The sequence below is a fragment of the Chiloscyllium plagiosum genome, unplaced genomic scaffold (assembly GCF_037043375.1).
Source record: "Chiloscyllium plagiosum isolate Xiang-an unplaced genomic scaffold, Cpla_swu_hap1 HiC_scaffold_16, whole genome shotgun sequence".
In the NCBI taxonomy this organism is placed as follows: domain Eukaryota; kingdom Metazoa; phylum Chordata; class Chondrichthyes; order Orectolobiformes; family Hemiscylliidae; genus Chiloscyllium; species Chiloscyllium plagiosum.
In genome coordinates this window covers 83,662,221-83,677,784 of record NW_028270154.1, presented here as the reverse complement: position 1 = coordinate 83,677,784, position 15,564 = coordinate 83,662,221, and the positions used below count along the sequence as shown (strand labels likewise).

The window sequence follows — 15,564 nt, the reverse complement described above, 5'->3', positions numbered from 1 at the left end:
CCGGGTTCACTTCTGACCTTGGGTGACTGTGTGGAGTTTGCACATTTCCTCCATGTCTGCATTGGTTTGATTAGATTCCCTACAGTGTGGAAACAGGCCCTTCGATCTAACAAGTCCACACCGACCCTTTGAAGAGTAACCCACCCAGACCTATTTCCCTCTGACTAAAGCCCCCAACAGTATGGGCAATTTAGAATAGCCAATTCATAACCGGCACATTTTTGCGACTGAGGGAGGAAACCGGAGCACCCGGAGGAAACCCACGCAGACACGGGGAGAACGTGCAAACTCCACACAGACAGTCAAGCAAGGCTGGAATCGAACCTGGGTACCTGGTGCTGTGAGGCAGCAGTGCTAACCACCGAGCCATTGTGCCACCCCAATTTGTTTGGTTTATTTGGAAGTGCAAACTTTCGGACCGCTGCTCTTTCGTCAGTTAGCTGTGGAGCAGGATCACAGGACGTGGAATTTTTAGTAAAATACCAAAATATCATACAACTGATGCGATGTATTGAACAAACCTAGATTGCTGTCAAGTCTTTACTCACTTAGAATGGGGATGCAGCTTTTGATTCATTAATATGTAAATCCCAGAACTTCTTTCTAGTCACATTCCCGAGATAACCTAAGCTTTTATTAAAAAAAAGGTGACACCTTAGCTCAGACAATGCATTGAAGGCGTGAGGAGAAAGTGAGGTCTGCAGATGCTGGAGATCAATGTTGAAACTTTATTGCTGGAACAGCACAGCAGGTCAGGCAGCATCCAGGGAACAGGAGATTCGACGTTTCGGGCACAGGCCCTTCTTCAGGAATGACTTCAGAATTGAAGGCGTGAGGTTAGAGACTCCGGGAATTCGCAGTAAGCCCAATGCGGCAATTGATGAACTGGAACAGTCACCACAGAGATCCGCAGTGGAGCGACCAAAGGAGTCGAAGTGGACCCATCTGGAGGGCCACTGCCTTGGGTTTGACATGTGTTCTCAAACTAGAGTGGTGCTGGAAAAGCACAGCAGGTCAGGCAGCATCAGGAAGGGCTTTTGCCCGAAACGTCGATTTTCCCGCTCCTTGGATGCTGCCTGACCTGCTGTGCTTTTCCAGCGCCACTCTAATCTAGACTCTGGTTTCCAGCATCTGCCGTCCCTGTTTTTACCATGCGTTCTCAAACTGTCAGGAAATGTATGAGTGCCAGATCCATCAGGTGCACCCAACAAGGTAGAGCAAAACATCACCCGATCACAACGCAACACCATCCAGGCTCTCAAGACCAACTGCAACATTGTCAGCAAACCGGCAGATAAAGGAGGAGCCATCATTATTCAGAATAGAATGGCCTACTGCAAGGAAGTGAACCAACAACTGAACAACCAGGAACGCTCCAGGTAACTACTGACCAATCCGATCAATGAACACACCCGTGAACTAAACACATTGATCAGGACATTTGATCCAGTCCTTCAGAGTTCCCTACGCACTCTCATTTTTTATACCTCTTGCGTAGACTTCTACTGCCTTCCGAAGATACACAAAGCCAACACATCAGGATATCCCATCGTATCAGGTAATGGGACCTTGTGTGAAAACCTCTCTGGCTGTGTCGAAGGCATCTAGAAACCCATTGTACAGGGGACCCCCAGCTTCTGTCACGACACAACAGATTTCTTACAGAAACTCAGCTCACACCAGCAGCCCCCACAATGATGGCATCACTACAAAAGCTTCAGTACTCGATACCAACAACTGCCAATCTTCAAGCACCAACCCTACAACTCATCTGCTTCACCCTTGACCATGTTTTCACCTTTGACAACCAGTTCTTCATCCAAATACGCGGAACAGCCAAAAGGAACCATGTTTCCGCCCCAATATACCAACATTTTCTTGCACAAGTTTAAACAAGACTTCTCTGCTGCACAGACCTCCAACCAACACTAAACACCAGATACATGATGACATTGTCTTCCTCAGGACCCATGGTGATGAGTCACCAAAACAAATACACAGTGATATCAACGATTTTCATCCCACCATCAGACTTACCATGGACTACTCTCTAGTATCTGTCTCATTCTTGGACACACACACATTTCCATCAAGGATGGGCACCTCAGTCCCTCACTCTACCACAAACCCACAGATAACCTCACAATGCTACTTCTCTAGCTTCCACCCAAAACATATTAAAGCAGCCATCTCTTACTGACAAGTCCTATGCATATACAGGATCTGTTCAGATGAGGAGAAATGCAACAGGCATCTGAAGGTGCTGAAAGATGCCCTCATAAGGGCAGGGTATGATGTTCAACTCATCAATCCCCATTTCCGACGTGCCACAGTGATAAACCGTAATGACGTCCTCAGGAGACAGACACGGGATATGACTGAAAGGGTACCCTTTGTTGTCCAGTACTTCCCAGGAGCGGAAAAACTGCACCATGTTCTTCACAGCCTGCAACAAATTTTCGATGTGGATGAGCACCTCATCAAGACCTTCCCTATGCCTCCACTTCTTGTCTTTAAACAACAGTCAAACCTCAAGCATACCATTGTTCGCAGCAAACTGCCCAGCCTTCAGGACAATATTGACCACAACACCGTACAACTCTCATGGCAATGACTGCAAGACGTGTCAGAGTGTCAACATGGATAGCACCATTACACATGGGGGCACCACCCACCATGGACACGGCAGGTACTCATGTGACTCGACCAACATTGTCTATCTCGTACGCAGTAGACAAGGATGCCTCGAGGCATGGTACATTGGCAAAACCAAGCAGACAAGACACTACAACAATGGGTAAATGGACACCACGCAACAATCACCAGACAGGGAGGTTCCCTCCCAGTCAGGGAACACTTCAGCGGTCAAGGACATTCGACCTCGGATCTTTGGGTAACCGTCCTCCAAGGCAGACTTCGGGATACGCAACAGCACAGAGTGACTGAGCAGAGACATATAGCCAAGTTCAGTACCCATGCGGATGACTTCAACCAGGACCTTGGGTTCATGTCAGACTACAGGTGGCCCCATTACTCTATACACGCACACATACACACTCTCTCACATACATTTACATACATGCATTTACATACATAGACACTGTTACACATGATTACACTCACACATTCACAGACCATCTCTCACACTCGCACTCTCTTAGACACACATGCACACACTCATGCAAATACTGGCAAATACTCTGTCACACTCGCACACACACTCTATCAAGCATGCACACTTGCACACACTCGCTCCCTCTCTCCTAACACACACACACACACACAGACATATAAGTCTATAGGGTGAATTTGCATTGGCAGCTTTGTATCTACAGATACTTTCTATTTTGTTCAAAAAGCACACAATCTGTAGGCAGTCAGTCCATGTGACATTTTATAAATTCTTACTTTGGAAATAGGACTAGAACATAGAACATAGAACATAGAAGAATACAGCACAGTACAGGCCCTTGGGCCCTCGATGTTGCGCCGATCCAAGCCCACCTAAACTACACTAACCCACTATCCTCCATATACCTATCCAATGCCCTCTTAAATGCCCATAAAGAGGGAGAGTCCACCACTGTTACTGGCAGGGCATTCCATGAACTAACGACTCGCTGAGTGAAGAACCTACCCCTAACATCAGTCCTATATCTACCCCCCCTTAATTTAAAGCTATGCCCCCTTGTAATACCCGACTCAATACGCGGGAAAAGGTTCATACTGTCGACCCTATCTAATCCCCTAATCATCTTGTACACCTCAATCAAGTCACCCCTAAACCTTCTTTTCTCTAGTGAAAACAGCCCCAAGTGCCTCAGTCTTTCCTCATACGATTTTCCTTCCATACCAGGCAACATCCTGGTAAACCTCCTCTGCACCCGTTCCAATGCCTCCACATCCTTCCTATAGTATGGCGACCAAAACTGCACACAATATTCCAGATGCGGCCGTACCAGAGTCTTATACAACTGCATCATGACCTCAGGACTCCGGAACTCAATTCCTCTACCAATAAAAGCCAGTACGCCATATGCCTTCCTCACCGCACTATTTACCTGGGTGGCAACTTTCAGAGATCTGTGTACATGGACACCAAGATCCCTCTGCTCATCCACACTACCAAGTATCCGACCATTAGCCCAGTACCCCATCTTTTTGTTATTCTTCCCAAAGTGAATCACCTCGCACTTAGCTACATTGAATTCCATCTGCCACCTTTCTGCCCAGCTCTGCAGCTTCTCTATATCCTGCTGTAACCTGCCACATGCTTCCTCACTGTCAACAACTCCTCTGACTTTCGTATCATCCGCAAACTTGCTCACCCAACCTTCTAACCCCTCTTCCAGGTCATTTATAAAAATGACAAACAGCAATGGTCCCAAAACAGATCCTTGCGGAACACCGCTAGTGACGGCACTCCATGAAGAAACTTTGCCATCAACTACTACCCTCTGTCTTCTTCCATCCAGCCAATTCCTAATCCAAACCTCCAACTCACCCTCAATGCCATATCTCCGTATTTTCTGCAGTAGCCTACCATGGGGAACCTTATCAAACGCCTTACTAAAATCCATATATACCACATCTACCGCTTTCCCCTCATCAACCTCCTTCGTCACCTTTTCAAAGAATTCAATAAGGTTTGTGAGGCACGACTTGCCCTTCACAAAACCATGCTGACTATCCTTGATCACATTATTCCTATCCAGATGTGCATAAATCCTATCCCTTACAATTCTCTCTAAGACTTTGCCCACAACAGAAGTGAGACTCACCGGCCTATAGTTACTAGGGCTATCCCTACTCCCCTTTTTGAACAAGGGAACCACATTTGCTATCCTCCAGTCTTCTGGGACTACTCCTGTAGACAAAGAGGACATAAAAATCAAGGCCAATGGCTCTGCAATCTCCTCCCTTGCTTCCCAGAGAATCCTAGGATAAATGCCATCAGGCCCAGGGGACTTATCTATTTTCACCTTTTCCAGGATTTCCAACACCTCTTCTCTACATACCTCAAAGCCATCCATTCTACTTATTTGTGCCTCAGTATTCTCATCGACAACAATGCCCTGTTCCTGAGTGAATACTGAAGAAAAGTATTCATTCAGTGTCTCCCCAATCTCTTCCGCCTCCACACGCAACTTCCCCCTACTATCCTTGACTGGACCTATTCCTACCCTAGTCATTCTTTTATTCCTAACATACCTATAGAAAGCCTTAGGGTTTTCCCTAATCCTATCTACTAAGGACCTTTCATGTCCCCTCCTTGCTGCTTTTAGCTCTCTCTTCAGGTCCTTCCTGGCTACCCTATAACTCTCAATCGCCCCAATTGAACCTTCACGTCTCATCTTGAGATAGGCCGCCCTCTTCCATTTAACAAGGGATTCCAATTCCTTATTAAACCACGGCTCCCTCGCACGACCCTTTCCTTCCTGCCTGACAGGTCCAACTTAAGTTAGGTAAGGTGAATTGGCTGTGCTAAATTGTCCCATAGTGTTCAGGGATGTGTAGGTTAGGTGCATTATTTAGGGATAAACGTAAGATAATAGGGGAGGGGAATGGGTCTGGGTGGGTTACTCTTCAAAGGGTCATTGTGGACTTATTGGGCCAAAGGGTCTGTTTCCACACTAAAAGTAAAAAAAACTTTGGGTACCAGATAGACTCTAACCTCACACCTTCAATGCATTGTCTGAGATGAGATATCACTTTTTTAAAAATAAAACCTCAAGTTATCTCAGGAATGTGACTTGAAAGATGTTCTGGAATTTACATATTAATGAATCAAAACCTGCAACACATTCCAAGTGATTAAAGACTTAATAGCAATGTAGGTTTGTTCAATACATTGCATCAGTTGTATGACACCTTGATCTTTTATTATAAATTCTGTGTTCTATGTACCTGCCACACTAGCTATCTGATGAAGGAGCAGTGCTCCGAAAGCTAGTGCTTCCAAATAAACCTTTCGGACTATAACCTGGTGATGTGTGATTTATCTGGTCAACTATCTGGGCACAGTTTTGTGGCTGAATTTTCCATTGCTTGTGTGCTAGTCTATTCATGTGTTCCAAGTGACCTTTGACCCCTCCCAGGCCAGGTTGGCCTGAAAATCCCACTGACCCAAGTACTTGATTCCAAATCAAGCACAATCCAAAATCCAGCATGATTTCAATCCGGAGGCTACCTACTTTGAGAACGGACCTGTTTTCCTGTGCATTGTTAGTCTTTCTTAAATGCATTACTTTGATACACTAACGGTCATTGTGGGAAAGCTAATTTTAGCTAGCTGGGGTGTAAAGAGTTATAGGCACGTGGATTTAGATTGCTTTGATGCATTTTCATCTGGACCCTCAGACCCTCTTTTGATAACATCTTCTTTTTCCGTCTTTTGATATTATCTTTGGAACAGACTGAATTGGTGAAACTGCAAGGTGTGAACTCACCAGGTAATCTGTACTGTAGCCTTGATCTCTCCCAACTACAGCAACTCCTCCTACAGGCTGAATATGGTGAGACAACACCTTCTTACAGACAAAGCCTACAGGAGAAAAAAGATTGCAGTAAGCGAATGATCAATAAAAGGCTGTGGAAGATCAAACTCAGATCAAATCCATTTATTGCACAAAACGCAACTCTGTGGAAGATCAGGAAATCACACCGCATTCCCTGTTGTGATTCCAAATCTGTTGGAATCTCCAGAGAACAGGAGTGCACATGATTGTGGAGCATACCATAGTCAAATTGCCGACTGGAAGTCTGGCTAAGTCCCTCAACCGTTTCTCACTGGGACTCCAGTTTGAGGTCCAAAAACTGTCCCAGTGGTGAATGGCGTGGGGAGGAGAGGTCTATGAGTGCATGGGGAAGCAGAGGGTTGGAGGAGGGTTCATCATTGCTACCTTTGAGTCCATAAACTCACAATTTTAACGTGTTACCCAAGGAGGGAATTGAGTTAAACTGAATTAAGTTTATTGTCACATGTGCTCACGTGAGTACATTGAAAAGTTTACAAGTTGCCACTTACAGAGCAACATGCTAGTTACAAAGCAGAAACATAAGGAAAGCAAAGTTAAAAATCTAAACTTTAAAAGTTAAATTGCATTGGTGTGGGCAGCTAAAGGAAACCTGCAAATAGCACCAAACAACTGGAGATGAAATCAAACTGATAATAATAATCGGGAAAATTCTTGCAAAATACATTAGTAATTGGAAAATTCATTTCATTGACAAATGCTGGTGAATGCTGGTGGCAGCACTGTGGAGACCATATTTTACTTGCAAAGAAAATGTCGAATTGGGGTACAGGAGCAAAAGGATATGCAAATTATTGAAAATATTACTAATGATTCACATGGCTATTAAAAAAAAAGTTCGTTTCAAGAGGTATGTCATTGCAAAGTGGAAAAGGAATGTTAATCTTGAAAAGTATCTTAGTAGGTCATATTTGGAATATTGTCAACACTTGTGGTTTCCATATTAGAAAAATATGGATACACGAATTAAGTTTTTTTTAAAAAGAGATTTATAAAGGAAGTTATCATCACTGAGAAATTGTTTCTATCAGGAAAGGTGGAATGGGGAAGGCTCTTTTTTTCCAGTAAAGAGAAATCTGAGGGGTGATCTATTGGAGATTCTGTGAGGATATTTAAGGAAGATGGAGGGAAGGTGTTTCTATGTGTGGAAGACTAAATCTAAAGATAGTCATCAACAAATCCATTAATGTTGAGGGGAAAATTGCACCACAATGACTCTGACCTGAGTTCATTCTCAATTATTTCCTTTACCTGAAACCCGATCATTAACTGAAGCATTCTCTTCTTCAGCTGCAGAACATCGTCTGTTAATGGATTGCTCCAGTAAGACTTCAAATCTCTGGAAAGGAAGGTCAAATTTCTGCTTTATTTGCATTAGTTCACATTACGTGGACATTGTTGGCTGGGCTAGCATTTATTACTCATCCTAGTTACCATTAAGGAAGTGGTGGTAAGCCGCCATCTTGAACCGCTGCAGTCCATTTGCTGTAGGTACATGCCATTAGGGAGGGAATTCTTGGATTTTGAGCCATGCTTAAAGAACATGCCTGAAAGCATCGTGAATGTCTATGTTGCTGACCCTGATTCTCAAAGATTCTATTCTCATTCCTCTGTTGTTGCATAGCTTCCTGACAAAAAAATAAGAATATTCTCCCATGCATAGCCAAATTTTAATTCCAATGCACTGATAGTTCCCTTCCTTCCAATAGTAGTAAACCAAAAGCAAAGCTACCACTGCAATGAAGCTTACATCATTAGACCTGGCTTACGAAATCGAGGTGTGATGTGGCAAGGGCTGTCATGTTCCCCGAACACTAGGCCGTGAATCAAAATGAAACCCAATGCCCAAAAATCTTTACTGGTTCATGTTTTTTTTAAATGTTAGGAAAACAAACAGCACAATTGTGCACTGCGGCTCAGTGGTTAGTACTGCAGCCTCACAGCGCCAGGGACCCGGGCTCGATTCCAGCCTTGGGCGACTGTCTTTGTGGAGTTTGCACGTTCTCCCCTTGTCTGCGTGGGTTTCCTCCCACAGTCCAAAGATGTGCAAGTTAGGGAAAAACTGGCCATGCTAAATTGCCCGTAGTGTTGAGGGATGTGTAGGTTAGGTGCATTAGTCAGGTGTAAATGTAGAGTAATAGGGTAAGGGAATGGGTCTGGGTGGGATACTCTTCGGAGGGTCAGTGTGGAATTATTGGGCCAAATGACCTGTTTCCACACTGTAGGGGTTCTATGAACTCAAGGCATGATATTACCAACTGCTTGCTTCCTGCAGCAGCTTATCTCCAAGTGCTACCTCACCCTTGTCTTATCTTGCTCTTGGCTTCTCTTTGAAGGCATCATCTCGAGGATTCCGGAAAGGGAATCGTCAAAGCCCCAAAGGTAAATATTTCCATTGTCAGCAGCCAGCACCAGCAAGTCCAACTCTTCCACAAACACGGTCCTGCAATTACAAAATCAGAAATTGCTGGAAAATCCGACAGGTCCTGCAATTCATATACTCTCAGTGAGGCGCCAGGCCTCATTCACAAAGATATGGAAGCCGTGAGACAGCCGCTCACATGTACAATCATCATATGGCTGTGTTTTGATACCGGCCTCAATGTGTCCCCCTTGTGGTCTCAGTCACCAAACAAGGGAGAAGAGCAGACAAAGGAAACACATGGTAAGGACAGTGCAGAAGAGAGAGAGAGAACCTGCAGTTACTGCCTTTGCTGTTTGAATTCAAGTATCGCTGGACATCAGAGTGCATCTGGGAAAACTAACAAACAGTGAAATTCACAAGTAATCTTGGAGGAACTGTTGGGCAAAGTTCACGGGACAGAATCAGAAAAGTTAATTGTTGTTTTAAGTCTGTCCAAGAGAAAGGTTGCAGTAGTGGGTACAGTGGATTATTTCTTGATTATATGTTTTTGGAGATAAGTCTCTTGATTAAACTTAAAATATAAGCCATAGCTATTAATTTAACCTGGGGCAGTGTTTGTAGAGGAATAAGATGGTGTTGTTTTCTGGGGTCTGTAGATTGTGAAGGAGCAAAAATGGCCTTTGCAGTGATATGTACTTCTTGTCAGATGTGGGAGTTTAAAGAGAGCTTAAGGGTTACTGCGCATTATATCTGCCAGAAATGCTGTTGGATGCGAATCTTTTCAGATCGAGTGAATCAGTTGGAGAGACAGCTAGAAGCGATGAGGAATTTGCAACAGCAACAGTATGTGATGGATGACAGTTATAGGAAGGGGGGAATCTCTCAGATACAGTCACATAGATGGGTTAACTCCAGGAAGGCTAAGAGAGGTAGGCAGCTAGAGCAGGAGTCTTTTGTGGATATATCCATTTCAAATAGGTATGCTGTTTTGGAAAATGTAGGGGGTGATGGATTCTCAGGGGAATGTAGTACGAACAGTCAAGTTTCTGGTATTGAGACTGGCTCTAATGCAACGAGGGGTACTTCGGCTTCCAAGAGATCAATTGTGTTAGAGGATTGTGTAGTCCGAGGTACAGACAGACGTTTCTATGGCCAGCAGGGAAAAAGCAGAATGGTGTGTTGTTTCCCTGGTGCCCGGAACAAGGATGTCTCAGAGAGGGTGCAGAATGTTCTCACAGGGGGGAGGGGCCAGCAAGAGGTCATTGTCCACATTGGAACCAACGACATTGGAAGGGAAAAGGTTGAGATTCTGAAGGGAGATTACAGAGAGTTAGGCAGAAATTTAAAAAGGAGGTCCTCAAGGGTAGTAATATCTGGATTACTCCCAGTGCTACGAGCTAGTGAGGGCAGGAATAGGAGGATAGAGCAGATGAATGCATGGCTGAGGAGCTGGTGCATGGGAGAAAGATTCACATTTTTGGATCATTGGAATCTCTTTTGGGGTAGAAGCGACCAGTACAAGAAGGACGGATTGCACCTAACTTGGAAGGGGACTAATATACTGGCAGAGAAATTTGCAAGAACTGCTTGGGAGGATTTACACTAATCAGGTGGGGAGGTGGGACCCAGGGAGACAGTGAAGAAAGAGATCGATCTGAGACAGGTACAGATGAGAACAGAAATGAGTCAAACAGTGAGGGCAGGCAGGGACAAGGTAGGACTAATAAAATAAAATGCATTTATTTCAATGCAAGAGGCCTAATAGGGAAGGCAGATGAACTCAGGGCAGGGTTAGCAGCATGGGACTGGGATGTCATAGCAATTACAGAAACATGGCTCAGGGATGGACAGGACTGGCAGCTTAATGTTCCAGGATACAAATGCTACAGGAGGGATAGAAAGGGAGGCAAGAGAGGAGGGGAGTGACATTTTTGATAAGGGATAGCATTACAGCTGTGCTGAGGGAGGATATTCCCGGAAATACATCCAGGGAAGTTATTTGGGTGGAACTGAGAAATAAGAAAGTGATGATCACCTTTTTGGGATTGTATTATAGACCCCCCAATAGTCAGAGGGAAATTGAGAAACAAACTTGTAAGGAGATCTCAGCTATCTGTAAGAATAATAGGGTAGTTATGGTAGGGGATTTTAACTTTACAAATATCGACTGGGACTGCCATAGTGTTAAAGGTTTAGATGGAGAGGAATTTGTTAAGTGTGTACAAGAAAATTTTCTGATTCAGTATGTGGATGTACCTACTAGAGAAGGTGCAAAACTTGACCTACTCTTGGGAAATAAGGCAGGGCAGGTGTCTGAGATGTCAGTGGGGGAGCACTTTGGGGCCAGCGACCATAATTCTATTAGTTTCAAAATAGTGATGGAAAAGGATAGTCCAGATCTTAAAGTTGAAGTTTTAAATTGGAGAAAGGCAATTTCCTAATTAGTATTAGGCAAGAACTTTCGAAAGCTGATTGGATGCGGATGTTCGCAGGTAAAGAGACGGCTGGAAAATGGGAAGCCTTCAAAAATGAGATAACAAGAATCCAGAGAAAGTATATTCCTGTCAGGGTGAAAGGGAAGGCTGGTAGTTATAGGGAATGCTGGATGACTAAAGAAATTGAGGGTTTAGTTAAGAAAAAGAAGGAAGTATATGTCAGGTATAGACAGGATAGATCAAGTGAATGCTTAGAAAAGTATAAAGGAAGTAGGAGCATACTTAAGAGGGAAATCAGGAGGGCAAAAAGGGGTCATGAGGTAGCTTTGGCAAATAGAATTAAGGAGAATCCAAAGGGTTTTTACAAATATATTAAGGACAAAAGGGTAACGAGGGAGAGAATAGGGCCCCTCAAAGATCAGCAAGGTGGCCTTTGTGTGGAGCCACAGAAAAAGGGGGAGATACTAAATGAATATTTTGCATCAGTATTTACTGTGGAAAAGGATATGGAAGATTTAGACTGTAGGGAAATATATGGTGATATCTTGCAAAATGTCCAGATTACAGAGGAGGAAGTGCTGGGTGTCTTGAAACGGTTAAAGGTGGATAAATCCCTAGGACCTGATCAGATGTACCCCAGAACTCTGTGGGAAGCTGGAGAAGTGATTGCTGGGCCTCTTGCTGAGATATTTGTATCATCGATAGTCACAGGTGAGATGCCGGAAGACTGGAGGTTGGCACTGTTTAAGAAGAGCCGTAAAGACAAGCCAGGGAACTATAGACCGGTGACCCTGACCTCGGTGGTGGGCAGGTTGTTGGAGGGAATCCTGAGGGACAGGACGTACATGTATTTGGAAAGGCAAGGACTGATTAGGAATAGGGACTCGGGATATACAACATGGCTTTGTGCGTGGGAAATCATGTCTCACAAACTTGATTGAGTTTTTTGAAGAAGTAACAAGGAAGATTGATGTGGGCAGAGCTGTAGATGTGACCTATATGGACTTCAGTAAGGCGTTCAACAAGGTTCCCCATGGGAGACTCATTAGCAAGGTTAGCTCTCATGGAATGCAGGGAGAACCAGCCATTTGGATACAGAATTGGCTCAAAGGTAGAAGACAGAGGGTGGTGGTGGAGGGTTGTTTTTCAGACTGGAGGCCGGTGACCAGTGCAGTGTCACACAGACTGGTGCTGGGCCCTCTACTTTTTGTCATTTACATAAATGATTTGGATGCGAGCAGAAGAGGTACAGTTAGTAAGTTTGCAGATGACACCAAAATTGAAGATGTTGTGGACAGCGAAGAGGGTTACCTCAGATTATAACATGATCTGGGCCAGATGGGCCAATGGGCTGAGAAGTGGCAGATGGCGTTTAATTCAGATAAATGTGTGGTGCTGCATTTTGGGAAAGCAAATCTTAGCAGGACTTATACACTTAATGGTAAGGTCCTAGGGAGTGTTGCTGAATAAAGAGACCTTGGAGTGCAGGTTCATAGCTCCTTGAAAGTGGAGTCGCAGGTAGATAGGATAGTGAAGAAGGCGTTTGGTATGTTTTCCTTTATTGGTCAGAGTATTGAGTACAGGAGCTGGGAAGTCATGCTGCGGCTGTACAGGACATTGGTTAGTCCACTGTTGGAATATTGACTGCAATTCTGGTCTCCTTCCTATCGGAAAGATGTTGTGAAACTTGAAAGGGTTCAGAAAAAATTTACAAGGATGTTGCCAGGGTTGGAGGATCTGAGCTACAGGGAGAGGCTGAACAGGCTGGGGCTGTTTTCCCCGGATCATCGGAGGCTGAAGGGTGACCTTATAGAGGATTACAAAATTATGAGGGGCATGAATAGGATAAATAGACAAAGTCTTTTCCCTCGGGTGGGGGAGTCCAGAACTAAAGGGCATAGGTTTAGGGTGAGAGGGGAAAGATATAAAAGAGACCTAAGGGGCAACCTTTTCACGCAGAGGGTGGTACGTATATGGAATGAGCTGCCAGAGGAAGTGGTGGAGGCTGGTACAATTGCAACATTTAAGAGGCATTTGGATGGGTATATGAATAGGAAGGGTTTGGAGGGATATGGGCTGGGTGCTGGCAGGTGGGACTAGATTGGGTTGGGATATCTGGTCGGCATGGACCGGTTGGACCGAAGGGTCTGTTTCCGTGCTGTACATCTCTATGACTCTGTGACTCTAAGACGATTTGTCAGTCCCAGCTGACGAACCGGTCTCACTACACGTCAAAGATTATGTTTCTCTGGCCTCTTGCACATCTTCTGCTTCCTCCATTCTATCATTGGTGATTATGTGCTCAGTTGCCTAGCCTCTAAGTTTTAGAATTTCCTCCCTAAAACTCCCTAATCGGCTGCTTGAAGCCAATCTCATTGACCAAATGTTTTGATTATCTGTCCTAATAACTCAATGTCATTCACTCCATTTTTTTTTTACCTGATTACACTCCTTTGAAAAGCCTTGGGACAGTTTACTTTGTGAAAGTTGCTAGACAAATGGAGTTGTGGTTCCTCAGTTAGACATTTGTCCCATTATGAACCTGGAAGAATAATCTCACCTGCCTCCTCGGTGCAGCACTGGAGAAATTGTTGCTTTCTAGGGGTCCCATGTTGCCCAACAGGCATGTCATCCAGTCTCACTTCCTATGTCAGGAAGGAGCAAAAGATACCTTGGTATAGTTTAAATAAGAGTTTGGGAGTTCTCTCTGTGATCTTGTTCTCATATACTGCTGAACGTCCTCAACCAAATAAATGGTGTGGGATCAATCAATTCATTGGTTATTTGTGGGATCTTGTTTTGAGAAAAGTGACTGTGCTACTTTGCCCTTCAAAAAGTAAGTAGTCTTGAACTGTATTAGGAACAGAAGTGATGCTGGTGTATATTCTTTTGTATCAAATCTTTCTTTATCTTTTAAACAATGCATAAAGTAAAGACAGATACAAAGTATCCATGCAGCCATTATTCCAACCTCTAATCGTAAATGATTTGTTTTGATTTATTTATTGTCACGTGTACCTAAGTGCAGTGAAAATCTTCCTCTTGCTCCTTAATCTGCCCAACTCTTCCTTTGGTCACCCTTTTACTATTGATGTACTTGTAGATTTCCCTTCTTATTAGCTGCCAGTATTGTTTCATAATCCCTTTTTGCTTCCTGTATTTGGTTTCTCCTGAACCATCTGCAATAATCTTGGTTCTCAATTGCATTTACTGCCTGACACCTATGATCACACACTTTTGATTCTTTACTTTAATTTTTATCTCCTTTGCCATCCAGAGAGCTCTGCATTTGTTGTCCTACCTTACCTTACCTTGACTGTGCCTAAACTATCCTGGTCCACCCACATTGACACAACAGTCAAGAAAGCACAACAACGCTTTGACTTCCTCAGGAGACTGAGGAAATTTGGCATGTTCATAAAGACTTTTACCGATTGTGACAGAAATGCACAATAGAAAGCATTCTATCCAGATGCATCATGGTTCTGTACTGGCAATTGCTCTGCCCAGGAGTGTGAGAAACTACTGAGAGTTAGGAATACAGTCCTGTCCCTCACATAAGCCAACCTCCCATCTATTGACTTCTTGCTGTCTTGGGAAAGCAATCAACATGACCAAAGACCCCTCCTACCCCAGTTATACTCTCTTCCACCTCCCACCCTCTTCCGTCTGGCTGAAGATATAGACGTTTATATACATGCACAACAGATTCAAGAACAGCTTTTTCCCTGCTGTTATTAGCTCTGGATAGACCTCTCAAATTTTGAAGTTAATGTTTATCTTGCTCTCTGTGCACCTTCTCTGCAGCTGTAACATTGTACTCCTCACTCTGTTCTATTACCCTGATGCACTTTGGCTGGTATGACCTGCCTGTACTGCACACAAAACAAAAACTTGTCACTGTACCTAGGTACATGTGACAATAATAAATCAAACCAATGGAGACCCCTTTACCTGGTGAAACTAGGTGGTTGCATGGTCTTTTTAGATTCTGCGACTGCAGATGATTCCTTTTCCCCTTTCAGGGCAACATCGACAAGATGGTAGGCTGAACGGGCTTTTCGCTGACTGGCGTTCCTTCTCAGTTTGATGGTATTGTGCCTGGCCATTCCCCTGGACTGTCTTTCAAACATATTGAACACTTCATGACTGAAAGGGGAGGAAGAAAACATCACATTAGCTGGTCAGTCGTCACAATGTGGCTCGCAACAATGATAAAGTGTATGCG

At 44.1% G+C, this 15,564-nt stretch overlaps 1 protein-coding gene across 3 annotated transcripts in view; it reads right to left on the bottom strand.

Moving 5' to 3' along the window:
• The window catches only part of LOC122556802 (uncharacterized), a 53,318-nt gene that overhangs the window by 14,779 nt on the left and 22,975 nt on the right, over positions 1-15,564 (bottom strand). For all 3 annotated transcript variants that reach the window (XM_043703998.2, XM_087995478.1, XM_043704001.2), the window contains 4 exons: positions 15,291-15,485; positions 8,838-8,979; positions 7,788-7,875; positions 6,450-6,544 (listed from right to left, as the gene is read on the bottom strand). In XM_043703998.2, the coding sequence (XP_043559933.2) occupies positions 6,450-6,544; positions 7,788-7,875; positions 8,838-8,979; positions 15,291-15,485 (520 nt within the window). The remainder of the gene's footprint in view (positions 1-6,449; positions 6,545-7,787; positions 7,876-8,837; positions 8,980-15,290; positions 15,486-15,564) is intronic.